The 22,377-nt window shown below is 49.6% G+C and overlaps 6 protein-coding genes across 6 annotated transcripts; 2 read left to right on the top strand and 4 right to left on the bottom strand.

Annotated features, from left to right (window-relative positions):
* Positions 1-3: 3 nt before the first annotated feature.
* Positions 4-2,229, bottom strand: TREMEDRAFT_40518 (uncharacterized protein). The gene is made up of 6 exons (XM_007006671.1): positions 1,960-2,229; positions 1,566-1,748; positions 1,126-1,380; positions 869-1,000; positions 321-743; positions 4-275 (listed from the first exon to the last, which is right to left on the bottom strand). The coding sequence occupies exons 1-6, from the start codon at positions 2,167-2,169 to the stop codon at positions 273-275; spliced, it is 1,206 nt and encodes a 401-aa protein (XP_007006733.1). The 5' UTR covers positions 2,170-2,229; the 3' UTR covers positions 4-272.
* A 262-nt stretch (positions 2,230-2,491) lies between these two features.
* On the top strand, positions 2,492-3,682 carry TREMEDRAFT_64630 (uncharacterized protein; the record flags this gene model as incomplete). Its single annotated transcript, XM_007006804.1, has 1 exon — positions 2,492-3,682. One exon carries the CDS (start codon positions 2,492-2,494, stop codon positions 3,680-3,682), a length of 1,191 nt encoding a protein of 396 aa, XP_007006866.1.
* Positions 3,683-3,903: 221 nt separating this feature from the next.
* On the bottom strand, positions 3,904-6,594 carry TREMEDRAFT_64629 (uncharacterized protein; the record flags this gene model as incomplete). The annotated part of the gene is made up of 3 exons (XM_007006803.1): positions 3,904-3,933; positions 3,993-4,519; positions 4,833-6,594. The coding sequence occupies 3 exons, from the start codon at positions 6,592-6,594 to the stop codon at positions 3,904-3,906; spliced, it is 2,319 nt and encodes a 772-aa protein (XP_007006865.1).
* Positions 6,595-7,273: 679 nt separating this feature from the next.
* On the bottom strand, positions 7,274-8,084 carry TREMEDRAFT_64628 (uncharacterized protein; the record flags this gene model as incomplete). The annotated part of the gene is made up of 4 exons (XM_007006802.1): positions 7,274-7,321; positions 7,433-7,609; positions 7,637-7,752; positions 8,024-8,084. 4 exons carry the CDS (start codon positions 8,082-8,084, stop codon positions 7,274-7,276), a joined length of 402 nt encoding a protein of 133 aa, XP_007006864.1.
* Positions 8,085-8,597: 513 nt separating this feature from the next.
* Positions 8,598-13,747, bottom strand: TREMEDRAFT_45355 (uncharacterized protein; the record flags this gene model as incomplete). Its single annotated transcript, XM_007006683.1, has 13 exons — positions 13,449-13,747; positions 13,372-13,400; positions 13,230-13,321; positions 13,035-13,178; positions 12,924-12,986; positions 12,584-12,877; positions 12,299-12,541; positions 11,173-12,255; positions 10,822-11,128; positions 10,578-10,781; positions 10,455-10,535; positions 9,043-10,410; positions 8,598-8,949 (listed from the first exon to the last, which is right to left on the bottom strand). Exons 1-13 carry the CDS (start codon positions 13,512-13,514, stop codon positions 8,598-8,600), a joined length of 4,326 nt encoding a protein of 1,441 aa, XP_007006745.1. The 5' UTR covers positions 13,515-13,747.
* A 221-nt stretch (positions 13,748-13,968) lies between these two features.
* TREMEDRAFT_40511 (uncharacterized protein) lies at positions 13,969-22,229 on the top strand. The gene is made up of 9 exons (XM_007006670.1): positions 13,969-14,609; positions 14,651-15,548; positions 15,591-15,891; positions 15,938-16,567; positions 16,614-18,303; positions 18,348-20,593; positions 20,639-21,650; positions 21,800-22,008; positions 22,116-22,229. The coding sequence occupies exons 1-9, from the start codon at positions 14,061-14,063 to the stop codon at positions 22,141-22,143; spliced, it is 7,563 nt and encodes a 2,520-aa protein (XP_007006732.1). The 5' UTR covers positions 13,969-14,060; the 3' UTR covers positions 22,144-22,229.
* The last annotated feature ends 148 nt before the right edge of the window (positions 22,230-22,377 follow it).

Here is a 22,377-nt window from a genome sequence, read left to right as displayed (position 1 = left end):
ATTCCATCACTCGTCGGAGATGATATACATCAATCACAAATGAGCCTATCTATCGATCGGTCAAAGCATGATTATGGGATCCTATGAACAATTGGGTGTCTCAAAAATGGTTCAAGTAGAATAATCGTCATGTTCAAACCTAATCCAAATACTCCACACATAAATTCACCACCCACCCACCATCTACCTCTGAGCTCCCTAAGATGACCCACTACGCCCACCAATGTTCCCTCCTCTCACCCCCACTGCTCACTCTTGACCCGAGGTAACGTTTACTACATGTCAGTATCAAGTATTTGATTTTAAACCACTAAACCCACCTCATCATCATCATCCTCCAGATCAATTTCTTCATCAAGATCAAAATCATCCTCATCTTCAAAGTCCGTTTCATACTGCAACGCTTTACCGGTAAAGTAATCCACAGCACGTGGGATGATCTTCTCTTTGAAATCCTCTCCAAACTGATAATCAATCTCCAACTTTGCATTGAGTTCTTCCATCTCGTCATCATCCACATCATCAGCTTCCAAAGTTTCTTCGTTCGGAGGTTGAGGAGGAGAGAAGAAGTTGAAGAATGAATGTGTAGGTACGGATTTGCGAATAACTCGAGTACGACCGGTAGCTTTGTTACGTTGTTTCCTGATTTCAATCTTTTTGGTGAGATCTTTGCCTTCTTTCCATGCGATAGGGTGGCCGATGGCTTTATCGTAAACGAAGTCTCCGCCGTAGCCTACTTGTTCCTGTAAAGTCAGCCTTCGCGTTGTTTGTGGACACTCTCCAAGTGCAGTAAGCTCCGCAGGGTGTGAGTGTACAGTAGAGATGTGGAACGACATGGTGCAGGTGATATAGAGGCAAAGCCACGCACTTGGTAGTAATAAGTCTTTGTCAATTCCTTTTCCTCGAAAAAGTCGTTAGGAGCGAAGGTGAAGTGAAGGCGGAAACCGGGCGGCTTGCCCTCGGGGTAAGTGAGTTGGATGTCGATGAGGTGTTTGAGTACCTGGAAATTAGCATACATGCACGTATCTCCAACCACACTTTGGGCAGCAGATGCCCATCACGGATGACCTAGATCGCCGGCATCGGGGAAAAGATGACGCGACATGGGCAAGCACAACTTCTCACCTCCTCATCTTGATCCGCAATGGTCTCCGCAATGGGAGCATGGTTCTTGAGCGCCGTGAGCCAAAACTCTGGCACACCGACCAATTCCTCTCCGCCTTCTTTGATCTCTTCAACTTTGGCCCCTTCTTCCTCTTCTTCGCTCTCATCCTCCTCCGCGGCCTTTTTGCCAGCTTCGACTTCCTCATCAGTAGGTTCGGCTTTCCCAGTGATAATCTCTACTCTGCGTTCGTAAAGAGGTTTGAATTTCTCGAGGAACTAATCATGAGCAACATTCTTTACTTGATCAATCAAAACCGGTTCTCAAGCGAGATTCAACAGAAGCTACTGGACGCAGATCCGCTTCCCACGCATGACATATGAACCATCACATGGCAGCCGTCGTACATCAATAAGTGACGAGAGAAGAAGGGAGGGGGGGGGATTTCAATTGGCTGACGAACCTTCTTTTCAAGATCCAAAATGGCCATTTGAAATTCTCCTTCAATGACGGAATGTTTTTGCTGCACTCCAACGAGTCCATCGATACGACGTCTTACTGCCGGAGGGAGACTTTCAAGATAACCCGATGGTCGGCCTACGAGGGCCTCGAATTTTGATTGAGCGAGAGCCAATAGTGCGGGGTTCTGAGAATTAACATTCTTCCTTTACACTCTCATATAAAGCTTTTCGCATTCCATCTGAAATGTTGAGGAAATTCGATATCATGCAAGAAGAATTGAGAATCGACACGTGTGCATCAAAAGTGACGCACGGTCATTACGAAAATTTCTTCTTTCTCAAGGTCGCCAACCAGTACGGTAGAGGTGGGAAGTAAATCATGAGAAATCAACTGACCTGAGCAAGAAAGCTAGCAGGGTTCATACCTGCCTCTTCATCCTCAACACCTTCATCGCCTTCACCTTCGCCGATCTCCTCCATGGTGGTCTTACCTGCCACGGCGGGTCGGTTAGCCAATACGGCAGTGTCTAGTGGTGTGTTCTGGGGTGTGGGGGCGACATTGAGAGAAGCTTCGAGACGAGGGGCAATGTTCTGGGATTGAGACATGATTGCTCGGGGGATGAAAGTCAAATGTTTAGAAGTGAAGAGAGAAGGTGAATGATTGAGTGAGTTAGTTAGTGAGTGGGTGGCGGATGCGCGTGATAGTCTAGAATTGTAGAAATCTTCGCGTCGTGGGGGAGAATACATAACGCCGTATTGCCGAGGGTAAATGTGGCGATCTACTGGGAGACAGGTGGAGGAGGTCCACCCCTCTCAAACTCCCGACTGTCTCTTCACTTTACTCACCTGAACCCTACCTCTACGAATGTTTAAGGTATATGGCGCCAGAAATTGACCTTTCACTCTGACTTGAGGTACAGATGAGACGATGACAATTGAACAAGAAGTTCAAGATCCGGTGGATATCTTCGATACCTCCATCTCCACTCTATTCGACATCCCTCCTATCGCTTTCTCTCCAAGTTCATCCGACAAACTCATCCCTTATTCCCCATCTCCCATTCCACAACGCCCATCCTCCCATAGTCCATATACCACCTCTTTCCATCCAATTCCCTCCCAATCACCCATAACTATTTCAACCCCTCCTCAAGCTCCACCATCAGAAGCAAAGTCAATAACATTCCCTATCCAACTACAACTCCCTCAACCACCCGCGGAACTCTTCACTACCCTTCAAGCACAAAATTTATGGCTCTCCTCCATCTACCTAGCTGATCTCTTATGTTCTCCCACATCCCCTTTATCTTCTTTCTCCTTCTCTGACTTACCTCCATACGACTCTCCTTCACGCTCGTCTCACCACACCTCAATAAAACCGGAGCTTAGGGTAGCAGAACTGGGCGCAGGGAGTGGTTTACCAGGGATCATCGCTTGTCTTCAAGGTCATCGTGTTGTATCTACCGATTGGGGTGTGAGTGAAGTACTCGATGTGATCCGAGGGAATTTTCAAAGAGCTTGTGGGGATTCTCATGGAAGATGGGAAGTGGTGGGACATCAATGGGGTGATAATCCTAATCCCGTCTTGAAAGCTTTACCTTCCCCCTCACCATCGGAAACTGTCATAAACTATACCTCGATCGACTGTTCAACAAATATACCATCGTTGTCGAATAGACACCCACCGAGAAATTCTCTGATGAACAAGAACCATGCCACAGATCTCCTAAACCCACAAGAGGTCAACAATAAAGAGGAGGAACGACTTGATCAGGATGTCCCAAGGATGGGACCGGACAAGATTGGGGGGTCAGAAGAAAAGTTTGACGTCCTTCTACTCGCTGACCTTATTTGGATCTCCGATTCTCATCATTTTCTCCTTGATAGCATATTTTCTCTTCTCAGACCTGGAGGAGAAGCATATATCACAGCGGGTTTACATACAGGTCGAGGACCCGTGGAGAGGTTTTGTCAATCTGCGGCGCAAAGAGGTGGGGTTATTGTTAAGTTTCCTGATGTTCGATGGAGCCCACAGGGATGGAAAGGATATTCCAAAGAAGAAGGAGGGTTGGAAGAGGAAAGAGGTGTGGTGGTTAGTATGATATTAAAGATACCATGAGGTATCACAATTCTCCCCGCGGTCGGTTTTTGCTATCATTCGACTCACGACTTGAACCCCTTTCTATCCCGAGGGTACTTGAGTACACGATAAGGTGCAACTCAGGTCCTTCTTTCACCAAAATCTCAGCCATGAAGTGCGACCCGAATTGTATCTTCGTGCAAATAATCTTTGATTATTTTTGCGACATTTACCATGAACATCGACGTGAAACAAAATGATTAGACGACATAATGACCCAATTCATCCAGCTTCATCATACTTCATTTCAAACAAACTATCGTCCTTCTCTCCACCCACCATCACTCACACTTCTCATACTATCTCCTCTTACCACACTTCTCATACTATTCCCTCTTACCACACTCCTCATACTCTCCCCTCTCACCAACTCTTCAACCCCTGGCGACTCACTATCCCGTCTTACCATCCCCCGTTCCCTCACACTTCCAGGTGTCATCTCAGACCCCATCCATGGACTCTCATCTTTCTCATCGATGACCTCAAACCCTCCGACTCTTTTCTGATGTTCGACATACCGACTCGGTGCCGATATATCTCTTCGTCGGGTAGAATTTCGATGGAGGGGGAGAACGGTACGAGTGTATCGATCTTCTTGAGGTTCGGAAGGACGACCTGTTATCGCTGAGAAAAGAGTTTGACGGAGGTTAGAAGCCCATGTGGATGCTCGAGTAGGATGGTCCGTTATTGATGCGGGAGGGGAAGAGAAGGGAGGTTGTAAAGGGTCGGGATCGGGATCGGGGTTGTGTAGTGCGGCTAGGTAAGGATTATGAGTTGGTTCGAGAGGTTTACCCCAAGGAGTATCTAATCCCCCGTCTGAGTGTTAGCATCATGACCACTTAAAGTATTCCATTTCCTTCTTTCCTCATCAGTCCCAATCTCACTTAACGCATGGATACTAGCTACACATTTCTGACTCTTCGACAGATCTAATCACCGTACATCTGATTTCTGATGCTGGCAATTACGCCTCCTCCAGCCCACCGACACGACACTGAAAAATCACCCTGAAGTATTTTTTATGAGCATGGAAGTGGTATGAGATTTTGGTACAGCAGTTGTATCAAGAGTGGAATACTGAGCAGTGAGGAATATCGGTAAAATAACGAAGAGAAAAGAGATTACTAACCTTCTAACCCCATGAACCTAGGTGTAGAACCCGGTACAGATTCACGTGGTGTTCCAAATTCCCCAGATCTTTTGAATTCTCCAGATTGTCTATACTGTCCTACCATCTCTTCAGGTATTCCATTCCTCACTTCCAACTTTCCCATCCCATCCATCTCATGACCTAATTGTTCAACTCCCATACTTTCTTCTTCATGTTCTTCATCATATCCTTCAAACGCCGTACCGGAATGTAAAAAAGGACTTTGACCTGTGACAGAAGCGAAAGCGCTTGCTCTTCTTTGTAAAGAGCTTGCGGGATTATCGAAAGTTGATCTGTTAGATCTCATAGATCTTATAGAAGAAGTTCTTGAAGGTGAATGAGTGAAAGAATTCACAATGTCCGATAAGCCATCTTCGTGATCTGGTTCAGAACGACATTGTCGACTTAAGAAAGAAACCAGAGTTGCTAAGGCTCCGATAAGGATAAGACCTAGTAATACCATTAACATTATGAACCCTACTGAATGAGTGAAGCCGGATGTCGAAGAGGAAGAGGGAGGGATGGTGGCATTGGTGTTGGAACTGGTTGGGGAAGAGATGGAGAGAGAGGTTGATATGACTGCAGCCAGAGTAGGGAGGGTGGTATGTGATAATGAAGTTGGATTAATAGATGAGACCCTAGTGTTGGGGGACGAAGAAAGGGTGGAGGAGGAGGTAGGGGTCGACGTGTCTGTATTTTCTGTCGTGATGGATGAGGAAGTTTGAGTTGGGATGGTTGTTGAGGTTTCTACACTGGAGACGGAAGGATTAGAAATTGATGATGGAGTTTGTGTACTACTTGGGACAACTAAAGAACTTGGGGAAACCTCAAATGGTACACCTTGTTGACCAATCCCTGAGTTTGAAGGTGTTGGTGAATCGGTTGATAAACCAGCTAAACTTTGTAATCCCGGAATCTCCAATTGTCCTGTACCATCATCCACTCCATTAGGCGATGAAGTATCGGAAGAAGTAGGAGGGGTTAGGGGACTTGGAGAAAGTAAAACAGCTTGTGAATGTCCCATGACAGCTTGACCACCTGGACCGAAACCTATAGGTTCGTTTACGTTCGGTATCGATATCAAAGCTGCCGCTTGTAGGAAAGATGCAGGAGGGTTAAGGACGATCCTTTTGACTAAACCCCCTCTTCCATCTTCCATCACTTCCAATTCCCTCGCTCCTTCCCCTACGCTCTCAGGTTGATCGTCATGATCACGATGCGTTTCTCCGATTTCTTCAGGATGATGGTATCGGGATAACATATGTGGTGGAGGTTGAGAAGGAAATTGAGGATGATGATATCTTTTAAAATCGTGCATTGCTTCAAGCGCTGCATCTTCTTCAAAAGTAGGATCAATCTTGACCAGTAATATTTCTTGAGGATTAACAATTCCTAATTCTTGCAAAGACTCTATCGGATTGACTTGTCTACCTGAAATCCGAGCTACAACGGAAGACATGATGTCCCATTCCAAGTCTATCTCTCTTGATTGCAGATCAAAATCAAAGTCGAGGTCAGAAAGATCATCATCGTCGTCGGAGTCACAGTCTGGAATGAGGGACATCCGGGTGGAATGAGATTTACTGAAATGATTGGAAGGTACGTTTTGAGATGAAAATGTATCTGTATCTTCTTCATCGTTCTGATTCTGATTTTCTGCCTCGTTTTCACTTTGGGTCTCGTCCTCATCTCGACGGAAAGAGTCAGGGGGTCTGACTTGAGGATTGATAGGGTTGATCATTATGATTTGAGGTTGATTATTCGTGTTATGTTAGACTGTCGCTCACAGAGAGATGGGCCGAGATAAAGAGGAAATGTGATGAAAGATGATGTGAGTATTGAGAAGGTATGACCGAAGGTGACGGGACAAGGGTATGACTAGCTAGAACCTGTCAAGCAGAGTGGAATGAAGATTAAAGATTGAAGTGTGAAACGCGCCAGGCGAGGGACGAAAAAGAGTGTGATAGAAAGAAAGTGAGTTAGCCGACCAGCGGGAGAAGGACAAGTGTCAGTAAAAGGGAAGAGACGAGTAAGTAACATGAGACTAAGTGTATATCTCATAATGAGACGAAAAATTCAGATGGAGTGACTTCGGAAGCGGAGTCGATTTTGGTTCATCCGGAGAAGTGTAACGATTGCAGAGGGGTCGATGGACGAAGATGAGCTCTGACTTGCTAGTTGACACGTCGCATGCGTCAGCTGTGTGGTATTGTAGTTGAAATTGAGAAGATTTTGCTGCATTTGGGTAAGTAAATGCTTGAGGTAATTACCGATTGCAGAAGTTATGAAATGAGGATTGACGGAAGAGGTAAGTCGTGTAGATCGGTAATGGTACATACAGCAGACATACTTTTCTTCTTTCCAAATCCCAAAGCCTCGAGTTTTTCCCAGGATGAGACGAGGGTGCCAGTAAAGAAGGATTACGATTCAACTTCGTTAAGCTCATGTGCCCTTTTGACGACGTTGTTCTATATGTCAGTAAACAAAGTTGTCGTCCCTGATCGATTCATCGACTTGACAAGATAAATTGTATTCTCAGGCAGAGCCAATACTTGACGCTGCACTCCTTGGAGACTGACCATGGAGGAAGGGCCGATCATACACAACGCAGAACAGAACAGACCATCATCTGCTAAAGGGATTGGAGAATCCACATTGCCCACGTATGAAGATGTGTGGAATAATTCCCATCTATCCCTATGCGATGAGCCGGAAAATGGGGGATGGGAGATGGGGGAACGAGGAAGTGAGATAAGCTTGAAGTAAACTGAAGAATGACTCACCCCACTACGTTCGATAACTACCGCAGGATCTTCTTTGGTGCCATTCTTAGAAATAGTATTTCCCTTATTAGAAGTCACCTCGGCTCTTCCTTCTTTGACTTCTGCTACTTTACCAGCTATGTCTCAGCTTCTATTCGTATTCCCCATTTCGAGACACCCAAAATTGACAAGTACTCAACATGAGATAGCTAAAAAGGGATGAGTTATCGGAAATGCATTGTACTCTAGATCTCTTTCCCAACAAATCGTAAAGGTCCTCTGTCGAAGAGACACACAGGAGACGAGGAGGTGATTATATCCGCTCCAAAAGAAGATTGAAAGTAAGATGGCATGTTCAGAGAGAACTGCCCAACGAGCCAAACGAGATAGCAGGGAGAGAAAACTCACAAGGTTGCCCACTACCCCAGTTCCAAGATACTTCATCGCCTTTCTTTACTTGATCAGCCATCGTATTGGTTGTTCGAGGTTAATTTTCCTGTTTAATGATTGATGAACCTCTCAGTGATGTTCAACTTGGGAAGCAGAAGTCTATTCGGAGGCTTGATATACCTTGCATGGCAATAACTTGCATACTGCTAGGTGATTGGTCAAGAGTGGCTGGTTAGGTGATGATGTCAATGTTGAAATCTCAAGTGGTGGAGATCGATCGAGATTTCGAGTGACACATATCAAATTCGTCTTACTTGTCTTGCATGTTCTGGCTCCATGGCTCTCCTCCCCTTCGAGTTTCGTCCAGAGCGCGCATTATGTACTTGCAAGTGCGAGCATGAGCCGTGGGGTTGACCTGGTCAAGTGTGCCATCTCAAATCTATATGCACAATGCATGCTCTACCTTGTCTACCTGTGATGACCTAGATATACACATTACGAGTATCCCTCAAACATGTAAAAACCCTTTTCCTGCGGACATGAATCCCATCTATACAGCTCTTGAAACTGTGATGTATCATCGAAACACCGCTTACTGAGCTACGGCGAAAGCTACCACCGAAGTGTCAGAATGACTGAGAGACACTTTGATCTTCTTTCCCCCCGCAGCCGTCTCTGCTTCTCCGGACAACTTGACTTCCGGGCCAGATTCCGTATTCACAATCTCAATCTCTTTCATCGATGCTCCAGCGCCTTTGGATGGTACGGAGAGAGCTTTGAAGATGGCTTCTTTCGCCGCCCACCTTCCTGCGAAAGACGCAATAGGGTCAGGAGCAGAGGAACAATAGTCGATCTCGGACTGGGTAAAGTTACGTTGACGGAAAGTTTCTGAAGTGGGGACGGCGGTGATGAGTTCTGTATCGACGCTATACGTCAGCAGAGACCTCACAATGCGACAAGACTAGGCATGGGAGACAAGAAAGAGTCGGTTGTCAGGAAGGGAGGGTCGTTGGAAATGTCAGATGATTGTGACTCACCCAACCCCGGCTATATCGCCAGCTTGAGAGAACAATGTTTGAAGAGTCTTGGCGTTGGCCCCGTTGAGAGGTACAGAGCTAGGTAGTTTACCTTGAAAAGCATAAGAATTCTTGCTTGGGCCCGCACGTGCCAAAGGGTTGAGAAGGACTTTCGACTCGAGCTCCGCGGAATAAGGAGGAGCGTCTTTGATCTGTACCAGATTATTACGTACCATCGAACTGGACATTCGAGAGTAAGTGTCCAATTCCCTGTTCCTGCGTTTGGCTTGATACTCCGCCAAGACACTAGGTTCTAAAGCAGCGTAGAGATATCGTGGATGAACGATGAGAGCTTCACCTCCAACTTGACCGAAACCGAAGGAAGTGAGAATACCGCATTCGAGACGGACGTGTTGAATCGGTTTCGAGGGGTAGAAAAGATGGGGGTATTGTCGAAGCTCTTCTGAAATGTTGTCGGCGTTGTGATTCCCCGGAACGAGGGCAGAGTTTAAGGTCTGACACATACCGTTGAATTGCCAAGCGGCGGCACCACCCTTTGGATGACCTGTGAGGGACTTTTGAGCAATGACAGGTACGGCATTTCCCGGAGATCGACCAAGATGCTGGAATTGTTGGTTGTACACCCCCGATTCGTTCTTGTCATTCGCTTTAGTCGAGGTACCGTGACAGGAGATTACTCCAACAGAGTCCGCATTCAATCCCCAGACAGCAAGAGCCCGACGAAGAGGCGCGATGGCAGGGTTCGAGCCTTTGAGCATCCCAAAGGTCGAGAGCGCGTCCTTATCCTGTCGCTGTGCTTCACTGTCGATGAAAGCAACACGCGACTTCAACCACTCGTCCGTTTCACTCCCCGATGTTCTGGCTTCCAGCTCCGTCTCCAACAATTCGTGTTCGCTCTCCAACCACTGGGAGATCTGTCGTCGACGGAACGCCAGTTGTCTAGCGCGGTACTTTATGTCGAGCAATGGGAGAGGTTCTTTAGGGGTGATCTCACGCGCGGCAGTGAGGACACCCTGCCCAGGTGCGGGAATCGACCGACCGGCTTTGTCCATATGGGTGGAAGTGTAAGCGACGATACCTTGGATACTTGCACCAATCTCGATGGCCGTCTTTGCACTCATCAAAATGTGCACACCGCAACCTTGCGACTCCATAAATCCGGCACGGGTGCTGGTCATGGGACGAGAGAATTCGTTGGGCTCACGTCCCATGGCAAACTCGGTCTCGGTGTTGCTGGTCGCTTTCATGTTGGCAAACTCGAATGAACCTTCCTCTGAGAAATCATCAAATCCACCGGCGATCATGACTTTGGCTTTTTTGGACAGAATGGAGTCACAGCCGATCTCAATGGACTGAAGGGCAGTAGCACTGAATGTCAGCATCGAGTCATGTTCAGCGACGTAGAATCTTACCAGGCACCGACAGGGATCTTGACTGGACCGCTAGCCGATAGGAGCAAAAGGTTAACCCAACCAGCGACGGTGTTGATGAAGCTGTTTTGTCAGTCTGATACTTCGTGGCACAGTAACACTCACGTCTCCTGCAATACATCTTTCTGTACATCCTTCTCTTCTCTCCGATCTTTGAACATGGCGCTGAGCGAATGCATGCCACCCATACCGGAGCCCAAGGAAGTGCCAACTTCAGATGGGTGGATATACTTGTACAGCTCGTAAGGGTCCGTCACGCCGGACATGACCAGGGCTTCCATGGTGGCTGTCAACGCCCAAAGCGCAGTGCTGATAGTCAGCATTACACGTCAACGAACGACTGACTCACCGATCGACTTGAGCAATAATATCGTCGGGGATTCCATACCGCTTGGCATCCCAGCCGGTGGGGATTTGTCCAGCCACGAGACGGTCGAATTTTATCGATTTCGGCACATGAATCCTCGCGCCTTTCTTGAACTTGACCATGTACTCGCCAGAGGCTTGCGCCCAGATATCGCACTTGTCGCCTTGCTCGCGTTTGAAGCGAGCAGCGTCCTCGGCAGGTACCTCAATCGGTTCAAGATCATGGTTCAGCTCAATCTCTTGATGAAATACTTTCCTCTCTGGGTCGTAACCGTAAAAGAGGTCGGGCTCTGACGGATCAGCTCATGAATCTATCATCTGTGCTCAGACCAACCGATCAATCTGATGCCGGAATGCTTTATGATATCCTTTTCATACTTGGTCCTGACATCTTTGTCATCGACAGGCGCTCCCGATTTAGCGTCCACCCAGCCGACATACGCTGCCCCAGAAGCCAGCTTGCCGTCGAAGTGCTTGATCATACCCATCATCCATGCCATCTCTATGCAGCCCTCAATGGTGAACTCGCCACGGGCCTCCATCTCCCAACGTGTTCGAGAGCTGCCCCAGGGTCCAACTTCGGCGAAGCCTGTGCAAACAATGACTTCGTCGAGATCAATCAAGCCCCGCAGATGCTCGAGCTCGGCGAGCACGTCAGGACCTTCAATCACGGGGAATTCGTAGCGGAAGTTGGCACGAGGAGCGATGTTGACCTTTTGATGCAAGCGCTCGGCGCCATTACCATTGGTAACGAAGAAATCCTGCGCATTGTCCATAGCGATGGCTTTGCGTAGATCCGCTAGACGATTCATGTCGAGTCGGATGCTGGTGATTACTTCGTTTAGACCTGCCACGCGGTCCATGCCACCGTTGAGATCCGCCCATATGGGCTCAATCTGTGTAATGTCGAAAAGCAAGGGGTGCATGAGACCGAGGATGTTGAATGCCATCTCTTTGGCAGAGAATGTGCGCACGCCAAGCTTCTCCAGACCTTCAGCGATCGTGTTGGTGGCATTCATGAGACCAGTGCCTCGGGTCCAGCCGATGACTGCGCCTGCGATACACAGATATTCGCCCCAGGACTCTGCTCCCCAACGATTGAACAGAGTTTCTAGAGATATCTTAGACTCGGCGTACATGCCATCATTGCCGAAGGTTCCATGATTGGGGGAAAGGGGGAGAACGACTTGGGTGGGGCGTGTCACGAAGCGTCGGGCCGCCTTTTTCACTTTGACAGCACCGAGTAGGCGAAGGAGATTGGTCAACATCAGACGATGGGCGAGCTCTGATCGGTCGTCAAGTCCGTCGATTTCTCTTCCGTTCTCCGGAAGAGCCGCAAAGGGAATGATGTAATCAAGGTCGATCTGAAGGTTGGAGTATATATAATCTACTAGAGCTTCGACATCCTGTTTAGAGGCTGCAAGGTCAGTATATTGGTGCTGTCAACGTCCAAGACTAACCTCCATTGAACGGAACGACGATAAGCTTGGATCCCTTTGAGCCAATTTCGTGAAAGATGTTCTTGTAGTAATCGACTGTGGCTCTGCTGTAGCGGGATGTGGTCACGACGCAGATGGCACCTCCGGACAACAAGCCCTTGAGGATCTCCACACCGATACTGCCTTTGCCAACACCGGTAAGAAGAGCTGCTTTCTTGGCGAAGCTCACTCCCGAAGTCGCAATCTCGGTCAAGACATCAAGATCTTCGGGTCAGCCCATGACGGAAGTAAAGAAGGACTACTGACAGATATTTGTGAGCTTTTGGCTGTAAGCCCAGCTCGTCCCTGTTTTCCGCTTCAGATGCAAGAATGGCAAGTGTGTCTCCTCGACTTCGGTCGGATCATCGACGTTCGGGCGCAGGAATTGGGAGGAACTACGACGTTGACGTTGCCCTTTGACTCGACCGATGGCTTCAATACTCAGATCGGCAGATAGGGGATTTCCGAGTGATTTGACGACCTCGGAGTACATGGACTTGATGGCCGATTTCTGCGCCGGGGTGATGGACGGCTGAGAGTTGACCAGCTCCCACAATTTTTCTGACACATCGTCAGACAAAGTCCTCCGAAGGCGTGCAAGACTCACCAATGTCAGATTGTACCTTGTCGAGGTTTACTCTTGGCTCGACCGCACCTCCAGAAGCCATCTCTGCGATGTCATGATCCACCCTGAATGAACGCATCAAGAGGAGCTCACCTTTCACATAGCTCTCCAGTTTGCGCACGTTCTGACGAAGCACTTCACGGTAGACCACATCACCATTGGCGGTGATCTCGGTATGCGGCGCTGTCGGTAGAGCCACATCCCGGTATACCGGGGGTTTGTCGACCGCTTCCTGACCTTGGATATCAGCTGCTAGCCTATGATACCATGCCCTTGAACCACACTCACAGTTGTCAAGGAGAATCTGACCAAACTTCTTGGCCTTTTCGTATGTCGGACCTTTGGAGGCATTCACACTGTCAATGTGATACTTCATGTAGCTAAGGAGGTGAGCTGAGCTAATCGCCGGCCCCTTGAAATTGATACTCACTCAAGAAGGGTGGAATCCGCTCGATTCATCTGTCGGAATCAGTCAAGTCATGGGCGGAGGAGAAGAGCGACACGTACGATGGCAATACATCGTGAAGTGATCTCACGACGTACGATACTCTCAGAGTCCATTCCAGCTGCCATAATTTAGGATAGAGACGTGGATGAGGGAAGGAGGAATGTTAGGTGAGGTGGGGATGGAAGAAGGAGGGAGGAGAGATTCGAGGTGAATAGATGACGTGGACTTGGCAAGTTAGCTTGGTTGGGGATAAACCTGCGGCCTGCGGCTTGGGGCTAGCGGATGAGTTGGGGGAAGATTGGTAAGGATGAGAGGATACGAATGTAGAGTAGGTAATGTAAAACTGGGTGGAATGCCATGTCTTTCAGTTGGGGAATGGGGAATGGGGAATGGGCCATGGACGGTCCGAGCTCACGTGTGGATGGGGGGAACATTTTGGCTCCGGTTTTGTGGGGAAGATCCCTCCGCCACCCAAAGGTCAAAAGCCGAGTATAGCCGCTCACCCCAATTCACCACACCTCACTCTCCCCCAACCAAAAGTTGCCTCTCACATTCCATCTCATCCCTCTCTCTCTCTCTCTTATCATACCTCATCTTCCCCTTTCATCATCTCATCTCTCATATCATCTCATCTCGGACAGCAGCTCTCATCTTGTAGCTACTCTTCCGTCATGGCATCGTCTTCCACCTCGACCCCGACCCGTCCCCTTGTCCTTCACTCCCCTGCCGCAAGGATTTCTATCCTCGTCCCCGCCTCTCCTCTATCTGCCTGGGTAGAGTCTGAGGTCCTAGCTCAGGACTTTCATGACTCTCGACTCGGTCTAGACGATGCTGCCATCGTTAACGAACCAGATGACGAAGCCTTGAATTTGCCCGTCTCCAACGAACCCCAGGTCAAGCTCCTCGCTCGATTCCTCTCATTCGTCGCCGACAAGGTTTCTGGCGCCCATGGTTCCGAGACTTGCCAAGTCCTCCTTGCCTCTTACAACCGTTTCAATGAGCTCTTCCTCTCCACTATTAACATCCACTCTCTGGTCCAATCCTTCGAACCGGAGGCCCGTGCGGAGATCCTCACCGCCTACTTCAAGGCTTTTGACACGGCGAGATCGCTGCTTGGACCTCAGCAAGTGCGGCTCGCTCATCCCTCGGCCCTTCTTGAGGCTGCAAAGACTGGTAGTGCTGAGCTCTACGGTGTATTTGGAGGGCAAGGTGTTAACGAAGTGAGTACAAAGATCGTTTTATAGTCACAGCTGACATCGAGACCTACTTTCTCGAGCTTCAATACCTGTACAGCGTATACTCTCCCTTCGTGTCCGCGCTCGTGTCACGTATCACTAGCGAAGTGCTCTTGCCCCTCGGCGCCAAGGCCGAGTCTGATAACCACGCCTATTACACTGAAGGTCTTGATCTCGCAGCTTGGTTGAACGGCTCGAAACCCTCTCCCACCACTCCATACCTCGCTTCCATCCCCTTGTCCCTTCCTCTTATCGGCGTGGTACAGCTTTTGCAGTATGTCGTCTCCTGTCGTGTCACAGATCTTACTCCTGGCGAAATGCGAGACCTGTTCAAAGGCGCGACCGGTCATTCTCAAGGTATCGTCTCCGCTGTGGCCATTGCCGCATCTGCGACTTGGGCCGCGCTGGACGAGAACATCCTCAAGGCTGTGAAACTTTTATTCTACATCGGTCTTCGTGGTCAAGAAGGTTTCCCTCTCTTGTCGGTCGAACCTCAGATCGTCGCAGACTCCGTGGCGAATAACGAAGGGGTCCCGACTCCAATGCTCGCCGTGAACGGCCTGAGCCTGAAGGCACTGGAGGGACACTTGAAGAAGGTCAATGCTCATCTCCCCGATAACTCCAAAATCGGTGTTTCTTTACACAACGCCCCGACGATGTTTGTCGTTACCGGTCCGGCAAGGGCTCTGTACGGTTTGGCGACTGCCCTTCGTCGTGTCATGGCCCCTCCGGGCTTGGATCAAAGCAAGACGCCGTTCTCGAAGCGAAAAGCTGTTTTCAATATGCGCTTCCTCCCCATAAATGTTCCTTATCATAGCGCATACTTGCAAGGATGTACCAAGCTGGTAGTCGAGAATGATCTAGCGGGCGAAGAATTATGGTCTGGGAAGGATTTGGCTTTGACGATATATCACACCGAAGATGGTAAGCTCTCAACACTCGGAGCGACAGTTCTCTGACCTTTAGGATCTGATGTGCGTTCCTCTGCGACGATCACTGCCGCTCTCTGTGATCAGATTTTCACTCAGCACATTCATTGGGGTGTCGCTTGCAACTTTCCCCCCACTGCTACGCATTGTGTTGATTTTGGTCCAGGTGGCAATAGTGGTGTCGGGTACCTTGTTGCACGCGTCGTGGAAGGACGTGGTGTGCGCGTGGTGGTGGTCGGTGAGAAGGGCAAGGCCGCTGCTGAGCTGTATGATGCGATAAAGGTGAAGCGTGAACCGGTATGGGCACACGAGTGGAGTCCGAAACTGGTGCGCACTTTGTGAGTGCTCTGTCTACATCCTTCACGGACTATGCTGACTCACTAGGGATGGAAAGGTGCACATCGACACTGCATTTTCCCGTATGCTGGGCAAACCACCGATCATGGTAGCGGGTATGACACCCACCACCGTTGGTTCGAGTCTGGTTTCTGCGACCCTCAACGCCGGTTATCACATCGAGCTCGCTGGTGGTGGGCACTACAATCCGAATGCATTGCGCTCCAAAGTGGCCGAAATCCAAAAGCGAGTCAAGCCTGGAGTCGGTCTCACTCTCAACGCTCTGTACATCAACCAAAGGCAGTTTAGCTTTCAGTTTCCCCTCTGGCAGGAAATGCGTCGTGAAGGACTGCCCATCGAGGGGTTCTGTGTGGCTGCGGGTATCCCTAGTTCCGAGAAGGCTACAGAAATCATAACTGCTCTGAAAGCTGTCGGGATCAAACATATCGCTTTCAAGCCCGGCTCCGTCGAAGGCATCCGGCAAGTCATCAACATCGCGGCATCCAACCCAGATTATCCTATCATACTGCAATGGACGGGCGGCCGAGCTGGTGGGCATCATAGCTGTGAAGATTTTCACCAACCCATCATCGCCACCTACGCCAGCATCCGTCAACATCGAAACATATCTCTGGTTGCTGGATCAGGCTTTGGCGGAGCTGACGATGTGTGGCCATAGTGAGCACTCATGCTTGAGAAGGCTGAAATACGCTGACTTGTGTAGTATTTCAGGCGAATGGGCGGTGGAGATGTTCAACCTTCAACCAATGCCCTTCGACGGCGCGTTGTATGCCAGTCGTATGATGGTCGCCAAAGAAGCCGATACGAGTAGGTCCGTGAAGCAGCTTATCGTGGAGGCCCCTGGTGTAGACGACGCTGCATGGGAAGGTACCTACGACAAACCCACAGGCGGAATCCTCACTGTCCGTTCCGAACTCGGCGAGCCGATTCATAAAATCGCGACTCGTGGTGTCAAGCTCTGGCGCGAGTTCGATGATACTGTCTTTTCTCAGCCAAGGGAGAAGCGGGCTGCCTGGTTGGAGGTTAAGAAAGATTATGTCATCGAGCGGCTGAACAAGGATCATCAAAAGCCTTGGTTCGGTCAAAAGGCGGACGAAAGCGTCGTCTCCGACATCGGTCAAATGACTTACGAAGAGATCACTCGACGTATGCTTCGGCTTATGTATGTCACGAATCAGAACCGTTGGGTTGACGTCTCCCTCCGTAACCTCGTCGGCGACTGGTTGCGTCGTGTCGAGGAGCGATTTGCTGGAGTCGACGGAACACGAACCAAAGAGTCCCTAATCCAGTCCTTTGCTGCCCTCGATTCTCCCGCTCCCACCATCGACGCATTCTTCTCGACCTATCCCCGTGCTAGATCTCAACTGGTCGCTGCCGAGGACCATGCATTCTTCTTGACCATCTGTCAGCGTCCGTCGCAAAAGCCGGTACCATTCATTCCTATTCTTGACAACAACTTCGAGGTCTGGTTCAAGAAGGACTCCCTCTGGGCGTCTGAAGACATCGACGCCGTATTCGATCAAGACCCTCAGCGCGTATGCATCCTCCAGGGTCCCCTAGCGGCAAAGCATTCCACGGTGGTGGACGAGCCTGTGGCGGACATTCTTGGCAATATTGAAGCTCTGCTGGTACGAAAGGTTCTCGACAAGTACTACGGCGGGGACGAAAGCAAGGTCCCGAAGATCGATTACATCGGTGCCAAGCCTGTCAGGCAGAGTCAAATCACCGTCGAAGACAGATTGCAAGGAGATGCTCGCACTCTCACCATCGGCTCTATCGTTCCTTCGGTGGATGAGTGGCTGGAAACCGTCGCTGGTCCGGATGTCAGCTGGTTGCGTGCCGTCCTGACTACCGTCAATATTGTGCGAGGCACGAGTCATGTCAGCAATCCCTTCCGCCGTATCTTTACCCCTCGCGCCGGTCAGTCCGTCGAGATCAGAACAGCTGAAGGAGTAGTCCAATCGGTGACCTTGAGCGGCAGCGCACGATCCTCTGGCCCACACCCTGCCGACTTCAAGGCTGTGGAGATGTCGTATGATACCAAAACTCGCAAGATTTCGCTCGTCATGAACGAAGAGCGACGTGGCTACGCTGTTCCCCTGTATTTCGAATTCATTTACAAGCCCGAAATGGGTTATGCCCCTATTCACGAAGTCGTTGAAGGTAGGAACGACCGTATCAAGGACTTCTACTGGCGCCTGTGGTTCGGTGACGACCAGAAGCTTCCACAACTCAGCGTGAACTCGGTCTTCAGTGGCGAAGACATTGTCGTCGTACCTGAAATTGTACAACGTTTCTGCGATGTGATCGGTAATCAGGGAGAAAGCTTCAAGTCCGCTCGCAACGAGAAGATCATGGCACCTATGGACTTCGCCATTGTTCTGGGTTGGCAGGTAAGTGATCGATGAACGCCGAGTGGAGTATCGCTGAACTCTAGGCGATCATGAAAGCTACTTTCCCTCAGGACATCGACGGCGACTTGCTTAACCTCGTCCATCTCTCAAACGGCTTCCGAATGATGGACGGTGTGACCCCGCTGCGGGCTGGCGATCGATGTTCAGCCGAAGCTCGTGTAGCTGCGGTCATCATAAGTGATAGCGGCAAAACGGTCACCGTCAAGGGATATGTCCTCCGCGGAGGCGAGCCCGTTATCGAGGTCACTTCGTCTTTCTTATACCGTGGTCAGTTCAAAGACTTCGAAAACACTTTCCAGATCATCGACGAAACCGACCACGTGGTCACACTTGACCGAGCTACATCTATCGGTGTCCTACAGTCTAAACCCTGGTTCGAATGGGACGATGATTCGATTCCTCTTGATGTCGGTACAACTCTGACCTTCAAAACGAAATCGGAACTCCGCTACAAGGATAAGACTACTTTCAGCTCGATCAGGGTGACGGGAGCTGCATTCGTTCGAAGCAGCACAAAGAAGTTGGTGCAGGTCGCAACAGTCGAGTATGAAGCACACAACTTGCATGGTAACCCCGTCGTCGAATATCTCAAACGACATGGCAAGCCTGTCGGACTTCCGGTACCACTGGAAACTGGTGGATACTCGCTTATCACCGATGCGAGTTCTGCCAGGTACATCACGCCAGCGACCAATGAGCCTTACTCCAAGATCTCGGGCGACTTCAACCCCATTCACGTGAACCCCTATTTCTCCGACTTGGCTTCACTTCCCGGTACCATCACACACGGCATGTGGAATAGCGCTGCCACTCGAAAATATCTCGAAACTACCGTCGCAGACAACCACCCCGAACGAGTCGTATCATATGAAGTCGGCTTTGTCGGCATGGTACTCCCTGGTGATGAGATCAGCGTCAAGCTCACTCACATCGCCATGCGCGACGGGAACAAGGTCGTGAAGGTGGAAGCCTTCAATCAACACGGAGACAAGGTCCTTGACGGTCTTTCCGAGGTTCAGCAGCCTCCCGCAGCGTATGTTTTCACTGGTCAGGGGTCGCAGGAGGTTGGCATGGGTATGGAACTTTACAACACTTCACCTGTCGCTCGTGCTGTTTGGGACGCCGCGGACGCACACTTGACTTCGGTATATGGCTTCTCAATTGTCGACATTGTCAAAAACAACCCCAAGGAGATCACTATCCACTTCGGTGGTATAAAGGGGCAAGGTATCCGACAGCGATACATGGAGCTGATGTACGACACGATCGATGAGGAGGGCAAAATGCATTCACAACCTCTCTTCAGCGATATCGATCTGTACACCACGAGCTATACCTTCTCTCACCCCCAAGGGCTGTTATTCGCCACCCAATATACTCAGATCGCCCTCGTCGTCACTGAGAAAGCCGCCTTCGATGATATGAAATCGAAGGGATTAATCGATCATAATGCTTCCTTTGCTGGGCATTCCCTCGGCGAGTACTCTGCCCTTGCTGCGATTGCCGATGTCCTCCCCATCTCAAGTCTCGCCGACGTCGTCTTCTACCGCGGTATCACGATGCAGCGCGCTGTTCACCGTGACGCTAATGGGAAATCCAACTACGCCATGATGGCTTGCAATCCTTCTCGAGTTGGCAAGACCTTCAGCGAGGAAGCTTTACGTGAGATTGTGGACGCTATCAGCATTCAGAAGTCAATCCTTCTTCAAATCGTCAATCTCAATGTCGCCAATCAGCAATACGTCTGTGCCGGTGAACTTCGTGCTCTTGCGTGTCTCACGAATGTTCTTAACATGCTGAAGGCTCAGAAGATCGACTTGGAGAAGCTGTCGACCATGATGAGTGTGGACGAGCTGAAAGGCAAGCTTGCGGAGATCATTGATGGGTGCTGGGATCTAGTCATCGAGAAAGAAGGTAAAGACGGGCAAGTCATTTTGGAGCGTGGATTCGCTACCATTCCTCTGCCCGGGATCGATGTCCCTTTCCACTCTCGCTACCTCTGGGGCGGTGTCATGGCTTTCCGTAACTACCTAATGAAGAAGATCGATCCGAAACAATTGGACCCGGACCGACTGGTGGGCAAGTACATCCCCAATTTGCTGGCTGAACCTTTTGAAGTTAGCAAGCGATATGTCCAGACGATCTTCGACCAGACGAGTTCGCCGAGGATGGAAGTTATACTCAAGAGCTGGGAAGAGGACGGGTGGGATACTGCTGGCAAGCGTCAGCGCTTAGCTTATGATATCCTGACTGAATGTCTAGCTTACCAGTGAGTCGATCTGAAATGAAGCAGAAACTGAGCTGACCAGTTTAGGTTTGCTTCACCCGTCCGTTGGATCGAAACCCAGGATGTCCTTTTCTCTTTGGCCAAATTCGAGCGATTCATAGAAATCGGTCCCAGCCCGACATTGTCCGGTATGGCTTCTCGAACTCTCAAAGCCAAGTACGAAGCCCAAGATGGTGCAATCTCACTTAAGCGTGAGATTTACTGTCACGCCAAAAACCAGCGCGAGGTGTACTATCTTTTCGAGGATGCGCCGGAAGAAACTACTCCGTCCGAACCTTCTCCCAGTGCATCTGCTCCTATCGCCCCTGCTAATTCCGCTCCAGTGGCTGCTACCCCGGTCGTGGCCTCCTCTGCTGGACCCGCTGCCGCCGTCGAAGATGCCCCACCCAAAGCTGTCGATACGGTCCGAATAATCGTCGCTCAGAAACTCAAGAAAATGGCGTCGGAAATCCCGCTCAGCAAGTCTCTCAAGGAACTATCCGGTGGAAAGTCGACCTTGCAGAATGAAATCCTTGGTGATCTTCAAGTAGAATTCGCATCTGCTCCTGACAAAGCCGAAGACCTGCCACTGGACGAACTCGGTGCTGCACTCAACGTCGGATATTCTGTCCTCGGCAAGCACGCACAAGCGTTGACGAACCGCATGATCTCTTCCAAATTCCCTGGTGGCTTCAACATCTCTGTAGCGCGTGCCCATCTCAACAAACAATGGGGTCTGGGACCACTCCGTACGGACTCGGCGTTATTCTTTGGTATTCTTGCCGAACCACCAAAACGTATGGGCTCTGAAGCGGAAGCGAAAGCGTTTTTGGATTCTTTGGCTCAAAGCTATGCTTCGTACGCTGGTGTGTCTCTGTCAACTGGAGGAAGTGGTGGTGGTTCTGCCGGTGGTGGAGGTGGAGGAGCAGTGATGAATTCCGAGGAGTTTGACAAGTTTGTCCTCAAGCAGGAGGAGCATATGCAAAGGGAGATTGAGTTGTTGTCTCGTTACCTCGGAAAGGATGTGAGGGCGGGTGATAAACGTGCAGATGAAGAAAAGGTGAGTCGTCGAGTGTCTGTTCTTCCTCCCTTCGAAGCACTCTTTTTTCTCGATTTCACCTACTATCAGTGTCATCTGTCGTCTCTCACACTTGAAGCCTGTTTGAGCGAGCGACAAGTGTGATTATGGGATGCATGACTGACTGTCAGGTATCCGCGGAGAAGCTACAAGCTATGCTTGATGCAATCAAGATGGAACATGGTGACGCCTATATCGAAGGTATCACCCCTGTCTTCTCTGCTCTCAAAGCGCGTACGTTTGATAGTTCGTGGAATTGGGTCAGACAGTCGTCTATTCAATTGTTCTATGATATCATTCATGGTGATTTGGATCCGAGTATGGTGTTCAATGATGAGCCGTGAGTTGCGTCTTTCTGTGCTCTCCTTCTTCACTTGCTTTAACCACTCGACCATCTTCCCCCGCATTTGACTATGACTTTGAGATAGAAGCCAGGCTTACGATCAGACGTTACAGGCCCAATACCCGTTCATAGATATGTTTAGGTACAAGTAGATATCAAGAGGTTTAAAGTTTAGACAATGTACATATCAAATGGGGACATCATGCATTCTTTCTGACTATAGATGTGTTGCTTTTGGCATGAAGGCATGAGCAGGTATCATGTCGTAAAAGATGAGAAATCAATTTCATGAGGTGATTAATATGCAAAGGTGGATGTCATGACTATGCTATGATGCTGCGGAATATACAAGGAACCAACATGTTC

The sequence above is a fragment of the Tremella mesenterica genome (assembly GCF_000271645.1).
Source record: "Tremella mesenterica DSM 1558 unplaced genomic scaffold TREMEscaffold_11, whole genome shotgun sequence".
In the NCBI taxonomy this organism is placed as follows: Eukaryota; Fungi; Basidiomycota; class Tremellomycetes; order Tremellales; family Tremellaceae; genus Tremella; species Tremella mesenterica.
Note: the sequence above shows the minus strand (reverse complement) of the source record. Positions and strands in the feature narration are given on the sequence as shown.

Excerpts from the sequence above, each read along its gene's own strand:
- TREMEDRAFT_40511 (XM_007006670.1), top strand. The coding sequence starts at position 14,061 with ATGGCATCGTCTTCCACCTCGACCCCGACCCGTCCCCTTGTCCTTCAC. Across the intron at positions 20,594-20,638 it reads ACTGAATGTCTAGCTTACCA|GTTTGCTTCACCCGTCCGTT; the intron begins GTGAGTCGATCT and ends TGACCAGTTTAG. Across the intron at positions 21,651-21,799 it reads AACGTGCAGATGAAGAAAAG|GTATCCGCGGAGAAGCTACA; the intron begins GTGAGTCGTCGA and ends ACTGACTGTCAG.
- TREMEDRAFT_40518 (XM_007006671.1), bottom strand. The coding sequence starts at position 2,169 with ATGTCTCAATCCCAGAACATTGCCCCTCGTCTCGAAGCTTCTCTCAAT. Across the intron at positions 1,381-1,565 it reads TTTTGGATCTTGAAAAGAAG|TTCCTCGAGAAATTCAAACC; the intron begins GTTCGTCAGCCA and ends GCTCATGATTAG. Across the intron at positions 1,001-1,125 it reads TTGCGGATCAAGATGAGGAG|GTACTCAAACACCTCATCGA; the intron begins GTGAGAAGTTGT and ends GCTAATTTCCAG.